General features: G+C 53.1%; 1 protein-coding gene across 1 annotated transcript in view; it reads right to left on the bottom strand.

Annotated features, from left to right (window-relative positions):
• Positions 1–4,083: 4,083 nt before the first annotated feature.
• LOC144934279 (uncharacterized) overlaps positions 4,084–13,337 on the bottom strand; it is a 115,955-nt gene continuing 106,701 nt past the window's right edge. The window contains exons 3-4 of the mRNA XM_078859959.1: positions 5,433–5,477; positions 4,084–4,097 (exon numbers count right to left, since the gene is read on the bottom strand). Coding sequence (XP_078716085.1) covers positions 4,084–4,097; positions 5,433–5,477 — 59 coding nt within the window. The remainder of the gene's footprint in view (positions 4,098–5,432; positions 5,478–13,337) is intronic.

The raw sequence follows: 13,337 nt of genomic DNA, 5'->3' as shown, positions 1-13,337 counted from the left end.
GGGGGGGCAGTGGCACTGCGGGGTGTGACGAGAGACTCGACACTCATAACACTTCCCCTGCAAACATTCCTCTCGTGATTTTGATATCACAAAACATCCCTGCGAACCATAACCACAATCGTTTCAAGCTCAAACACCGTGAGGCACGTTCAGACGATTACACCTGACGCGTGGCTGGAAGTGAAAAATAAATAAGCGGAGTTCACAAGTGAGATTCTTAACCCCCCCCCCTCCCCGCCTGAACCCACCGTGGCGTATCTCAGCCTGGGTTGTGGAGACCCCACACGGTACAGCTTCCCTTCATTACCAACCACAGGTGGGTGGCAGGTGTGTCGTGGCTTCATTTACATATGACAATAAACTACATGTGCAGACTTTGTTTTCAATCCACTGCGGGATGAAGGCCTCCCCATGCCGTGCTGGTCATGGGGGAGTTATTTGACCGTGCAATTCACCCTGTTGGTCAGTGTAAGTTGAAGGTGTGGAAACATAGACATAGGAACATAGAAGCACAGTACAACAAATAATTTTCGCTGCACCGCCCTCTGCAGTCCACAATGTTATCCCGCAGAAAAGATTGGTAAGAGCAAAAAGGCAGACGGAATGAAAATCAGAATCTTTATTTAGACTGGAGGAAGCTGGTGACCTCTGAAACTCTTTTTCACGGATGGGTGTCGCAAGGACCGGAGCGGAGAAAACACTGAAGGAGAGCGTTCCGCCCAGACTTGATACACGTTTGGCTCTCGCTTGCTTTGGGACGTCACGCGCTGTTGTTCGTAGATTCATCGCTAAGTTTAGCGCTCGCATGCCAGAGGTACCCCACTTAGAGATAGCCCATTCAGAGGTACCCCACTCAGATGCACCCCACGCAAAAGAAAATTCATCACGTGAACTAGCAGAGGGAAATAAAATGAAGGGACCGTGAACACAAACGTGAAACAGTGAACGAATGAATGAATCCGCATGCGACGCGAACAAAAGTAGCCCCCCACAAAAAAACCCGTTACAATTATGAGGGAAACGCGCCGTGCCAAGAGTGAAAGGATTTCTCAGGTTACTGGGTGCTGTGATTACAGCTGGCTCCATCAAAGCCGCGCACCTTTCCCAGCCCCCCGGGCTCCCGACCGAGCATCGGCGAGCGCTAGCCGGCGACGGCGCCCACCACCATGAAAACAGGTACACGGAGAGAGAGAAAGAGAGAGCAAAACTCCGCACGGAGAGAGAGAGAGCACAACTCCGCACGGAGAGAGAGAGAGAGATCAACGCCGCGGGCCGTGGGTCCGGCGGCGGTGGACCGCACCCTGCGGCAGGTGCGCACCTGGCTAGGGTTGTCACCTGTCCTGGTTTGTGTTCCCCCCCCCTCCCCCCCCCAGGATTGTTTTGGTTTTGTGATCGGTTTTGAAATCGCTCGCCAACTGACGTTAACCATGGCCCGGAATCAAACTCAGTTTGGCAGGTTCATAGTGCCTACACCACCTATCTTCAAGTACACCAATTAAACAACAACAACAATAACTGCCATTCGCCACTAAGTAGCGGTGATGTCACCATGGTGCCAGGCTATGTACACTTTAAGGCCATGTGAAGTGTCAGCAAGCTTAGTTAGATATTTTTACACGTGTTTTCGTGGTGATTAAAATCAAGGTGAAGGGGTTACCAGCCCCTTGCACCCGTCCACAGCCCAAGTTGGCCGCTGTGGTGGCTACAAGTGCCCATTCACACACACACGATTAACATGTGATTGAGTGGCCATGCATCACCGCAACATCTGCCCGGCGACTGCCCACGAACGACGCGGCCACCGCGTCGTTCGTGCCAAACGACACCCCCGGCCACACCTGGGCTCTTTCCCCCCCCCCCCCTCTCGCCCGGTGCCCCCCATATCCCCAACCTGGTTAGGCCAGGAAACTGGTGCATTAGGGAGGAATGCTCAACTCAAGCCCGGGCAGCAGCAACTGTAGCCTCGACAAATCCGCGCCGCGGCTCCCGGAGGCCACGTGCGGCACCTCGAGCGTAGAGGGCCCCCGGGCCGGTGGCACACACTTTGTTCCGTTCTCACGAAGATCGGGGAAATTGTGTCTCGCAGATTTCCTTTACGTGCGCTCTATTTCCAGGCAGCAGCTGGGTACACAGGGACTGTCATCGGCATTTTCTGACTCCCCCCCCCCCCCCCCCCCCTTTATTTATAGCTCTCGTATTAAAAGGCAATTATCGTCAGGTTACAGGCGGGCCCCGCCTCGGCACTCCGCGCCAGGGCTCCAGCTCGACGTCAATCGCCCGACGAAAGACTTCTCAACGCGCTTTAGCAGTAAAATAAACCGCTGCGCCTCCGCCGATGTACGTTCGGCTCCGTGGAGCGAGACACGGACCCTGCGTTCCTCTCCAGCCGAACGAAGGAAGGGACGCATCTGAGAGAAAGCCCACCCATCGCGGGCACAGGTGCTAACTGGGTGGGCTTGTTTAACATCGCAGCACCCCGGGGGAGATGGCGGACAACTTTGGGGTAGGCTTTCATCATCCAGCAGTGGAGCGACCGTGGCCGTGACGACGTCGACTAGCGTCGAGGGAGTTACTCGTGGGCACCTCGCGTGGCGTGGAGAGGTTTTTGGTGGGGGGCGGCGGGGCCGCGCGCGGGGGGGTGGGGGCCTCGCCCGAGCGACGTTGCGTGAAATTCGCCCTAGCGTGAGGGGGTGCGGGCTTGCGTGCGCGCGTTTACGTTGGCTTTTGTGTATCCCGAGTAAAATAAAGGGACAGTTTATTTGACAGTGAAAAAAAACGACGGCGGGGTAAACAGAGAGCGTTTTATAGCGTCAAAAAGGCCACGTGCTGGTATTAGTGTTGGCTTCGTGTGGCAATAAAGAAAACATTTCCATTGGTTCGTGCATTCAAAAAAAGTTAAGCTAAACCTTTCAGGTTTTCCTCAACTACAAATAAGTAAATATTATATTACACACACACAAACAGAGACAAAGATCCACCGTATAGCCTCCAACAGACATGTTGGCGCAAGTGCAGATAGCGAGCGCCTATGATGGTCGGAAATGGTACACGCGGGGGTTGGTGGCCAACACCACACCAGGCACTCATGTAAGGCCGAGTCGTTCAAATATTCGCAACTGGTGATGGCCATGAGCGAGTATTGAACTTGGGTCGCCGGGCTCATAGCAGAGCACGCTAAACGCTGCACTACCGCTCTCCACACACACAAACACGCAAACATATACAGAAATTACATATGTCTAAATGAATAAGGTAATTTGCTCATTCATTAGTTCCCGTGCCAAGCACCACCCATCACCATAATGCAAACAATTGAATCCTCTAAACCCCGACCCCATTGCTGAATTCTCTGTTCTGGAATTTCTGGTGAATTTGCCATGCTCCCGGCTCGCCACCGCAGCCCGTCCGCCCTCCTCGCGAAAGCTACTGCGTGTACAGCGCCGCTGCCGACCACTGCTGCAACGTCCGCACGGCGCCGGTACTCTTGGAATCTCCTGCCGCAACGCTGAAGTTTGGTCAATTAACCCCAAACACGGCACGGGAGGTCCTGATCCAGCAGCGGACGAGGACACGCGGTACAGCGGAGCTGCCGTGCAGTGTCCCGCGCACCGCACTGTAAACTCGACCGCCCAGGTTCGATTCCTGGTCACGGCTAACGTCGTCAGGTGGCGACTATTATTTGAACCGGTTCTGGCTGCCTCCCCCCCCCCCTTCTCCAACTCGCACGAACCATGGGGGAGAAGTATGGTCAAACAACGGCCATGACCGACACGGCGTGGTGAGGCCTTTATCCAGCAGTAAATTGACAAAGAACCGTACACGTAACATTGCATATCGTTGTACGGGAGTACTTCTCTTGAATGCTACTTTAATAGAGAAGTACTCCTGGTGGGTGCTTCTGTCCAGACAACTACGCCTGTCACCCCCTCCCCCCAAATCTGCCCCCCCGGCCCCCTCCCCGCGTTATAAACGCCGCTGAACACGTGCGACTGAAGAGAGCGCGAGGAAAGCCCTGGCCACCACGGTAACCCTAGCTCACTTCCTGGCCTCCGGTTTCGCTGGGAAGGCTCTAAACAAGGGCCGTTAGGGGCGCACCGCTGCGCACCGCACCAACGCTACCCAGGGGAGCATGGGAAGGAGAGGAGGGAGGGGGGCAAGGGGCGGCAGAGGAGTCTTCTCTCGCTCTGCCAATGCTCACGCGCATGTAACACCCGGGGGGAAGGGAGGGGGTGGTGGCTTAATTTCTCACCGATGATTTTTCCCGGGAGTATGCGGAGCGTGTGACGAGTGGTCACGGCGATCGCGACAAGAGTACGACTCGATGTGGTGCGGAAATATTTTTTGGTCGTGAAAATCTTTTCTGAGATGTCAGCCTGGAATCCCCTGGCTCCAGGTTGAGGAGGCGATACAAACTCCACCCGCCCGCCGGGTTTTTCAGACTCAGGGGGGGGATTTGTTGATGATTGGCATATGAAGGTAATACGGCCTCCGATGAATCACTCCCCTCGCAATTTGGTTCACTGTTACAATCTGGAGAAATTGAATATGGAGAATTGCTGCTTTATTTGCCGAGGTGGTAAATACAGAATCTCGAGTGGCTGCAGGGTTTACATGACCAAATTACATACGACGTGTATGAATAAAAAAATAATCTATTCTGACACAATGCACATATCCTTAATGCCAGAACTAATTGTAATAGATCAATAGATGCATCACTACTTTGCTAAAAGGCAACGTGTGACGATGATGATTATAATGATGATGCCTCATCAGTGCTTGGCCCCCATCAGGTCGGGTTCCCCTCGGGATCCGCACGGTCTGCGAGTGCCCGTCAGGCTGGAGAGAGCACTGCTGATGAGGCCGATGCCAGTGCGTTCCAGTTTCTCAGTGGGTCTCTGTGTGAGTCCACGGGTCTCTGTGTGAGTCCACGGGTCTCTGTGTGAGTCCACGGGTCTCTGTGTGAGTCCACGGGTCTCTGTGTGAGTCCACGGGTCTCTGTGTGAGTCCACGGGTCTCTGTGTGAGTCCACGGGTCTCTGTGTGAGTCCACGGGTCTCTGTGTGATTCCACGGGTCTCTGTGTGAGTCCACGGGTCTCTACGTGGGAAGCTATTGCCAATGACTCCACCCGCACACATTATCACCCGAGACTGGAACACCCTCGGGTAGAATTTGCAGCCTCGTCCACCTAGTGCCTTGCACCACCACCACTACCAACCACTAGCACCTCGCTGTTATCGTTAAACTTCGCGCCGCCAGTGTCGAGTTTGATTTATTTTGTGCAATGCACGACTTTTTCCGCCCGGCAAATGATCGCTGCACTTGCGCATGCAGTGGCGGAGAGTAACATTGCAGAATTTGGGCTTCATGACTCTGGCAATACATGTGAAGGGGGGGGGGGGGGGGTGGTGGGGGTGGGGGACAGCCTCACCTGGCTCCCCGGTTCGCCCTCGCTTGCCCATCCTGCCGGGAGGTCCTGCAACACAGAGGCAAGAACCGTCAGACCTCGTGGACAGCCAATGGTGTCCTCCCAAGTGACCCCAACAATTGGGGTCAATCTTCAACGTAGCGGTCTGACACGTTGAGGCTCTGTGTCCTGCAAAGGACGAATCAAAGTGTTCTGGTTTCACCATCCTTCCCTCTAGCCCGCTCCTACATTCCACTCTTCCCTGGGCCACTATTATTCGCCCTGACCACAACCACCTCCTGAGAAACATTCGCAAGGTTGCAACCACCGACTTCTTCAGAACACATTGAGATTTAAACAAGAACAGTTGATTATTTTCTTTTGTTTTAATAATTGCCTCCGGCATCATGTTTTTGTGATCGGGAGCAGCATCGGCACGATTTCCTCACTGGGTCATGACCTTTGATTGGACTGTTATCTCCGTACCCCAGTGCTGGATTTCTGGGTTGTTATCGATCTTCCCTCACCTCTCATTACCCCACACCGAAAAACAAAGATCTCCCGTGTAGCCTTTATCTGACTCTTTTGGCAAGTGCTGTTAGCGAGCACCTATGAAGCTCAGCACGGCACACAATGGGGTGGGTATTCATTTAAAGCTCAGTCAACCTACAGGAGGTCTAAATATATTCCAGCAATGTTAGCCACGGCCAGGGATCAAACCCAGCTATCTGGGTTCACAACACTGTGTGATGAACCATTACGTTATTGCTCCACACACGCATTCACGTCGACAAATGCACTCGCACAGTTGTACAAACACTTAGCCAGACACTGTGAACGCGGCTTTCTCAGAGATTGGTGGCGTTCGAGGGTTCTTCCTGCCGTCGAGTGCTAAATACACCCCCTTGTCAATTTATCTGCAGGACTTAGTGGTGGCACTTGACACATCGGGACACTCGACAGCTGCACTAGAGCCAGGCCAAATGCTATCGCTAATATGACGGACTTGAGTGGCAGCGCTGTAGTGGGGGAAATAACAGGGCACTCAACGGCCGCACCGACTCTTCAATCGAGCACTCGACAGCTCAGCGACGGCAGGCTGCGTAGGCACGGCGGCTCCGCTCGGCGCGCTGCCGATTGATCGTTCACGACGCTCTGCGCGCCGACGCTGGTCGCGAAAGTGCAGAGGCTTCGTTGGGGCTCAGAGGGCGCACGAGGCACTTTTGCCCTCGCGTGGCACAAGCGTCGAACGAGATCGCCCGCGAGATCTCACGCGAGATCGCCCGCGAGATCTCACGCGAGATCGCCCGCGAGATCTCACGCGAGATCTCACGCGAGATCGCCCGCGAGATCTCCTGCGAGATCGCCCGGCGCGCCATCGCACCCGCGGGTTGACCGAGCGCAGGGGCTGGAACGCATCGCCTCCGATTTTAAGTGACATTCTTTCCGTTGATCTTTTCTGCCGCTTAATCTAATTATGCAGAGAGGAAGCTCAGCCGAGGATGCAAAGCCTTAATATTATTATTATTAAAAGCGTGGTTCCAGTTGTGGTTGCGGTGCGGATGTATGGTGGGTGAATCTAGGGCGACAGGTCGGGCTCTCTGCGTGCGGGTGTTAGATTAGCGGACGTCTCCTCTGATGCCACGAGGTGCCCCCCCCCCCATATGCTTTGTTCAATTTGGGTGCACAATAAAATAATAAAAATAAAACATAATAAAATAATTCTCACGACGTTTCGGCCACAACGCAAGCAGCCGTCCTCAGGTGAAGAACAGGTCTGTCAGAAAGACAGCGTCTCATTCAGACCTGTTCTTCACCTGAGGACGGCTGCTTGCGTTGTGGCCGAAACGTCGTGAGAATTATTTTATTATGTTTTATTTTTATTATTTTATTATTTCCATTCTACGTGACTTTACCGAAAGAACCAAGAAGATGAATCCCTGCAGTCACGAAAGCTTTAAATCGAAATTTAAATTGGGTGCACAACTTAAGCAACTTGTGCCTGTTTAAAAAAAGAAAAATCACTCGACAAACAGTGAAAAGGTTCGAAGGCAACCAAAACCTTTTTTTTTAAGGAATGATAAAAAAAACTGCTCGAAAATAAAACCATCGCCCGCTGTGAGCTCCTCAAAAAGTGTTGCGGGAGAGAGAGAGAGGGAGGGAGAGGGAGAAATCGACAGGGCCACCTGACGCTAACCCTCACGCCGTCTCCTCAAAGTCCTCACGGTAAACGTAGCTGCCCGTGTGAAACAAGCACATTTCCACGGCTGACAGGGTGGGGGGAGGGGTGGGGGCAGGGGGAGGTCAACGCCGATGCTTCTGGGAGTTTGAGAAACTGGACAGAGCAGCAAATAACACGGCGGTCACTCATCCCCTTTGTCTGCCGATGCGTCTTCACGTCACCACAGTTCAAAAACCCTCGCTCGCGACGCGGTCATCTGTATGTATGTACGTTGAACTTCTTTCGCACCATACGTAGCCTTCCGTGCTAATCGGAGGTGCGGGGGAAGGACAAAGAACGAAACGCAGAAAACCGTTCTAAAGAAATGAGTTTTCAATCTGAATTTTAAAAGTGCACAGCTCCTGTGGCTTCGGAAGGAAGAGCGTCCCGGACGGCCACAGGAGTGCATCTGAAAGCGCACGATGCGGTGACGACCGACTTTTCGTTCGATGGTTAGCCAAAGGCCGCCACCGCGAGGATGACCGGAGTTTGCGTGATGGTTTACACTCCTCGTCTGTCGAAAGGGCAGACAGCCGCGGCTGGCTCACGGGGACAATGCAGCTCTAACGTGGCGCGCGCCAACGTTGTCGTCTGGATGCGATCACGATCGAAACAAAACGCTTACCAACGAATATAAAAACGGTGAGCGATGTTCACAGATGGTTTGGGTTTGCCTGACAAAACTGGCAGAACCGAGCGACGGGTGTTTATCTTGGACAGGTTCACGGGTGCACGACACTTGCCATGTACGCACGCGCTTACACACATCTATGCGTGTGTATGGCCCACAGGGTACGCAGAACACGACCGCAGCAGACAACAAGACGAGCAACAGACGCATCGTCAACGCAAACCGCTACACAACGGCCATTGTGAGCGGCGCCACGAAATGAATGGATACGCACGCTGCAACCCACACGGCACGCGTACGCACGCAGGCAAAGGCACACGCAACCGCCGGGGAACTCTATTAAGCGGCACTTCAAAGTGGCCTTTTCATGCCCGCTAATGTTGACGTGCTGGCACAAACACCGGCGTTCGAGCGTGCGTGCGTGCGCACACGATTTGGCCACTCCGTGCAACAGGGGCGGTAAATGGGATCTCGCCTGAACCTCTCTGAATCCGAGCACAAGCCGATGCTGCCGCTGCTGCTGCTGTTTCTGCCAGGCACGTGGCTTTTGTTTGAACAATTGTACGCAGCATCGCCCAACATGCCACAGACAGGCATCGCTCGCTACAAATTGGCCCCTTGTACGACAACGACAAAAAAAAATCGCTGGGCTGTGTCCGACGGCAATCGCACATGCTACCAGCCGCTGCTGCTGACCGCCAACAAAAATACACCTGCGAATATAGGGCAGTGGAAGACGAACGAAGGAGAGCGTTCGTGTTGTCGTGATTCGCCGGTGACCAAGAGGCTTGAGCAACTAATGCGTGCGGTTTATTCCTGTTCACGTCCTGACCGTCCTGTGTCCTGTGATGGCAGCGACGCCTCGCGTGGTGTGCATGCGCGCACTTTAATGTTTTGGGTAAGACACTAAATGAATGCTTTAAAAAAAAATTTAGATAAGAAACACTCGCGGTGATGAAATGAAAAATGAGAATGTGTCAATTTATTCCATAGTACCGCTTAAATAGTTTTTTTTGAAAACGTGAATATGAATGAATTGAAACATTTTCACATTGGCAGTGTCGTATATATATCTCCGCCGTGCTCCATCAACAGCCGTCAATTTGAGATGGCTCCCATACCCCACCTCGACCCATCCTTGTTTGCCAAAGACGAAAAACAGGCAAGGGTGGAATGAGTAAAAAAAAAACACACGCGTGTTGAGGTTTCTTTTGTTAATAAATGCCTGGTTGTGGCACGAGCGAGTGGAGAGCTGACAGGAGTGCGCTTACCGCAAGCATGTTGTGCTGGGAGACAACAACATTGCCCTGTTTGGTACGTGTGTGTGTATACGCGCACATGTACAGCCGCAACACTCAGCCTCGTGTGTGGGCACTCGTTAAAACAGCTGTGCGCAGATCCAGGGATTATACAGAGCAAGGACGGCACAAGGAGGGAGGACATTTCCCCATTGTCATGAGGACATCCAGTCATGGGGAGCGCCACAAGGGAGTATTTGGGGGCGAGGAGTGAGGTTTTGTAGCTCTGCTTTGTGTCGTGGGATGTCACTGAGCAATTGCGGGATGATGACGTATGAAAGGGTGTCGCAGATCATCGTGGTCAAATCAAGGGCCCGCATGTACCACTGGTTATTGGCACCACTGCGAGGTGGGTGACAGCATTGTACATTTACCCGGGAGAGCAGTATAATGGCGTTATTTAAATTCCCAAAATCACGAAGAGTGGAGTTAGCTATGAGTGGAACTACTCATAGGAGAGGTGGGTACTCGGGTGATGCAGCAGCAGCGGAGATGGGAAACATCGTTAAGCAGTTTGCTACACAGTTCATGAAGCAAATCTGCTCGTGGTGGGTAACGATTTCACGTGGCCGGGCACGAAGGAAATGCCCCAGATGACAGCTGCTTCCAATGCCGATTGACGCACGACGAGCGTGCTCTGAAATTTGTACCGTGCTCCGTGCGTGTGAAAAACCCAGCACTTGCACCCAAAGGTCTGCTAAGGCTATACGCGGGGATATTTATCTTTGTAAAAAACAGATCTCGCCCGTCCACCACATTACACGCCTGCCACCGGGCGTCGTTCCGACAATGCGGTAACGCGATCCCGTCAGCGGGCGTCCCCTTCGCGAAGCGCAGCTTCGGAAACAACGCAAAGCGAACAAATTAGAAGCAACGGTCTCGGCGAGGCGGCTCGTGAGCTGGACAGTCGGCACGCCGTGAGAACGAGAGACGGGGGATGGGGGTAGAGGGGGGAGGGAGCTGGGGTGGGGGGTTGGGACCTCCAAGTCCCCTTGGGGCCAGAGTCGGCACCCTTTGATCTCAGGCTCCGCTCAAGAGTAGCAGCAATGCCGGGTGCTGCATAACGAGCGTTATCAGAGCTGCCTCCTCTGCCCCCCTCTGCCTCCACTGCCTCCTCCTGCGGGCTTCGTGGGACTGTGATGGGAAGGGGGAGCAGGTGGGTGAGATTATGGGGGCCTCTTTTAAAATACTTTTTTTTGTATCAAACTGTCTGGCAGCTCAAAATAAATTCCCTTATGCTGAAACGGCAATGATTATTCGTCAGAATCTTAACTTAATCAAATTGTCAAAAGTCCGGTTAAAAAATAATATCTTGGCATCGTTACAGAGGCACACTTTGATCCTGGGCCCTTTCGAGTAGTAGCACGGTCGCCCTAACATGTGCTGCACACAAACACACACACACATACACACACGCCTGGTCACGCAAACACACACACACACATACACACACGCCTGGGCACGCAAACACACACACACACATACACACACGCCTGGGCACGCAAACACACACACACACATACACACATACACACACGCCTGGGCACGCAAACACACACATACACACATACACACACGCCTGGGCACGCAAACACACACACACACACACAAACACACACACACACTGGTGGACAAAGTGCGTTTGAGGCTAAAATAAATAACCAAATATTCGAAAAAGCAATATTTGGAAACACATGAAGCGAGGAGGGGAAGAAAAATGTATAAAGAAAACATTTAATTAGAGAACACAAGTCACTTATTTGTTGCAGGCGCTGTCAAATAGCGGAGAAGAAGAAGAAGCAATGCACGGAGGCCCAAAATAGCTGTGTGCGGGCCGCTCTGTTTGGGGATCGTCCGCGGCGCGCTTGCAGGGGAGCAATGACGGAGTTATTTTCTTAATTGGACGGAAACCCGTAGTCCGATTTCGCGCGATGAGTGACCGTCCCCCATACACCCAACTGAGAACGCGCGCCGACGCCGCCCGGGCTTGGCGGGCAGCGGTTGGTTACGGCGGAGGCGACATTTCTCTACTTGCCGGGGTTACGGGATCCGTTTGTTTTGCGCAGCGCGCGGCTCGTTCACACCCCGAGAGGAAGCGCGCGCGCGCACGCACGACGCGGAGAAATAGCCACGCGCTGCTCACGGAGCGATTCGCGCACGCCACGCGCGCGAGATGCCACGGCCGGCCCTCCGCGGGGTGGGCGGTGGTGGTTGGTGGTGGTGGTGTTGTCGTTAATTAAAGCCGGCACGGCTTTTGCGGGATTTAGCCGCGACCGTTTTAGCCGCACGGCGAGCGCGCGCGGTTAGAAATGTGGCGGTGCCGGTGGGGTGTGCGGGATGGTCAAGGTCGGTCGGGCAAATGCGGTGACCCTGAGAGAAGAAACATGGAGCGGACGCCTCGTGAACGTGACGTGACCAGAGTGGCGTTAGAGGCGATTTGGTTGGGGGCAGCGAGCACAGAGGTTTGTGGAAATAATATGCAGGCGATGGCAGTTTTGGATTTGTGTGCTTGAGCTAATTTGCTGATAGCTCCTCACAGCACGCGATATAATCGCGTGCAGCACCAGAAGTGCCCCTCAACAAGTGGTGGCTTATTTTAGGCGCTGCCACCCAACACTGGTTTAAATAACATTGCATTCCATTTTGCCAAACATGTGTTTAAATTAAAACCAGGCAATGCTTGCAATGTTCCTGTTGCTATTTTGTTTGCATGCCCGACAGGCAAAGGGACGTAATTAAAACCGGTAATGTCCCTATACGTCAGCCAGGTGTATCTGATAATCATGCCCAATTTCAGTTTATTACAGTGGCCCGGACGACTACCCTCCTGGTTCTCGTGGAATTTAGTTTCAAGCCACCGATCCCTGTAACAGTGGTGGGCACGCGAGTTCGCAGATCACAGTCACGCACGCTAACTGGCGCCAAACACCGAGGCACACGCAGGAGGGAGACCGAGCCACGGCATCGGAGCCTGTTTATTGCCACGCGACGGTTAAAAACAAATGATTTATCTGTGTTTGGACGTCGTAATTCTTTGGTATCTTTGTTCTGTTTTGCGAAGTTTTTTTCCCCGTCAGCGTCGACGTTGCGACAGGAAGACTTATGCAATGGGCCACTTAGGAATTGCAATGAAAAAAAATTATCCTCCAGTTTTTTTTGTACTCCCTCTTAGGACTAAATTGCGGTTACATTTTACAACACTGCTTTTTGCTTTTTTGAGGAAGCTTGACTGCGGACCCACATGCGTCCACAATCAGGGTTTCTCAAAGTCGTCCAATTGTGACTGCTGATTGAACCCTGCACGTCAGGGCGGAGACTACACAGCACACCCTGCTCGCTGCCGCTAACAGCCCGCGGGCGGAACACGCGGGTACACGCATGCAAGCATGCGCACAGATACATTAAGACATACAAAGACAAATATCCCCCGTGTAGCCTTTCACAGGCTGTTTGGGCAAGTGCTGTTAGCGAGTAGCAAGCAACCTATTACGGTCGGGCACGGCGTACGAAGGGATGGTGTGGCCAGCACCACAGGAACACGTGCATGCATAGACACATGTGCACACACGTGTCCACACAGACGTGGAGGCATGTACACATGTGCAATTACACACACACACACAGAGGCACATCACACACGCACGACCGCATGTGCACAATACATGTGCACACGCACGACTACGCACACTTGGACGTATACACACAGAGACACGCATACAAATACACGCATGGGCACATGGACACAAGCATATGCACACACGTGTGTGCCCCCTAGCACA

The sequence above is a fragment of the Lampetra fluviatilis genome, chromosome 9, assembly GCF_964198595.1.
Source record: "Lampetra fluviatilis chromosome 9, kcLamFluv1.1, whole genome shotgun sequence".
Taxonomy (NCBI): domain Eukaryota; kingdom Metazoa; phylum Chordata; class Hyperoartia; order Petromyzontiformes; family Petromyzontidae; genus Lampetra; species Lampetra fluviatilis.
The sequence above is the reverse complement of the archived record's forward strand: the minus strand, read 5'-3'. Positions and strand labels throughout refer to the sequence as shown.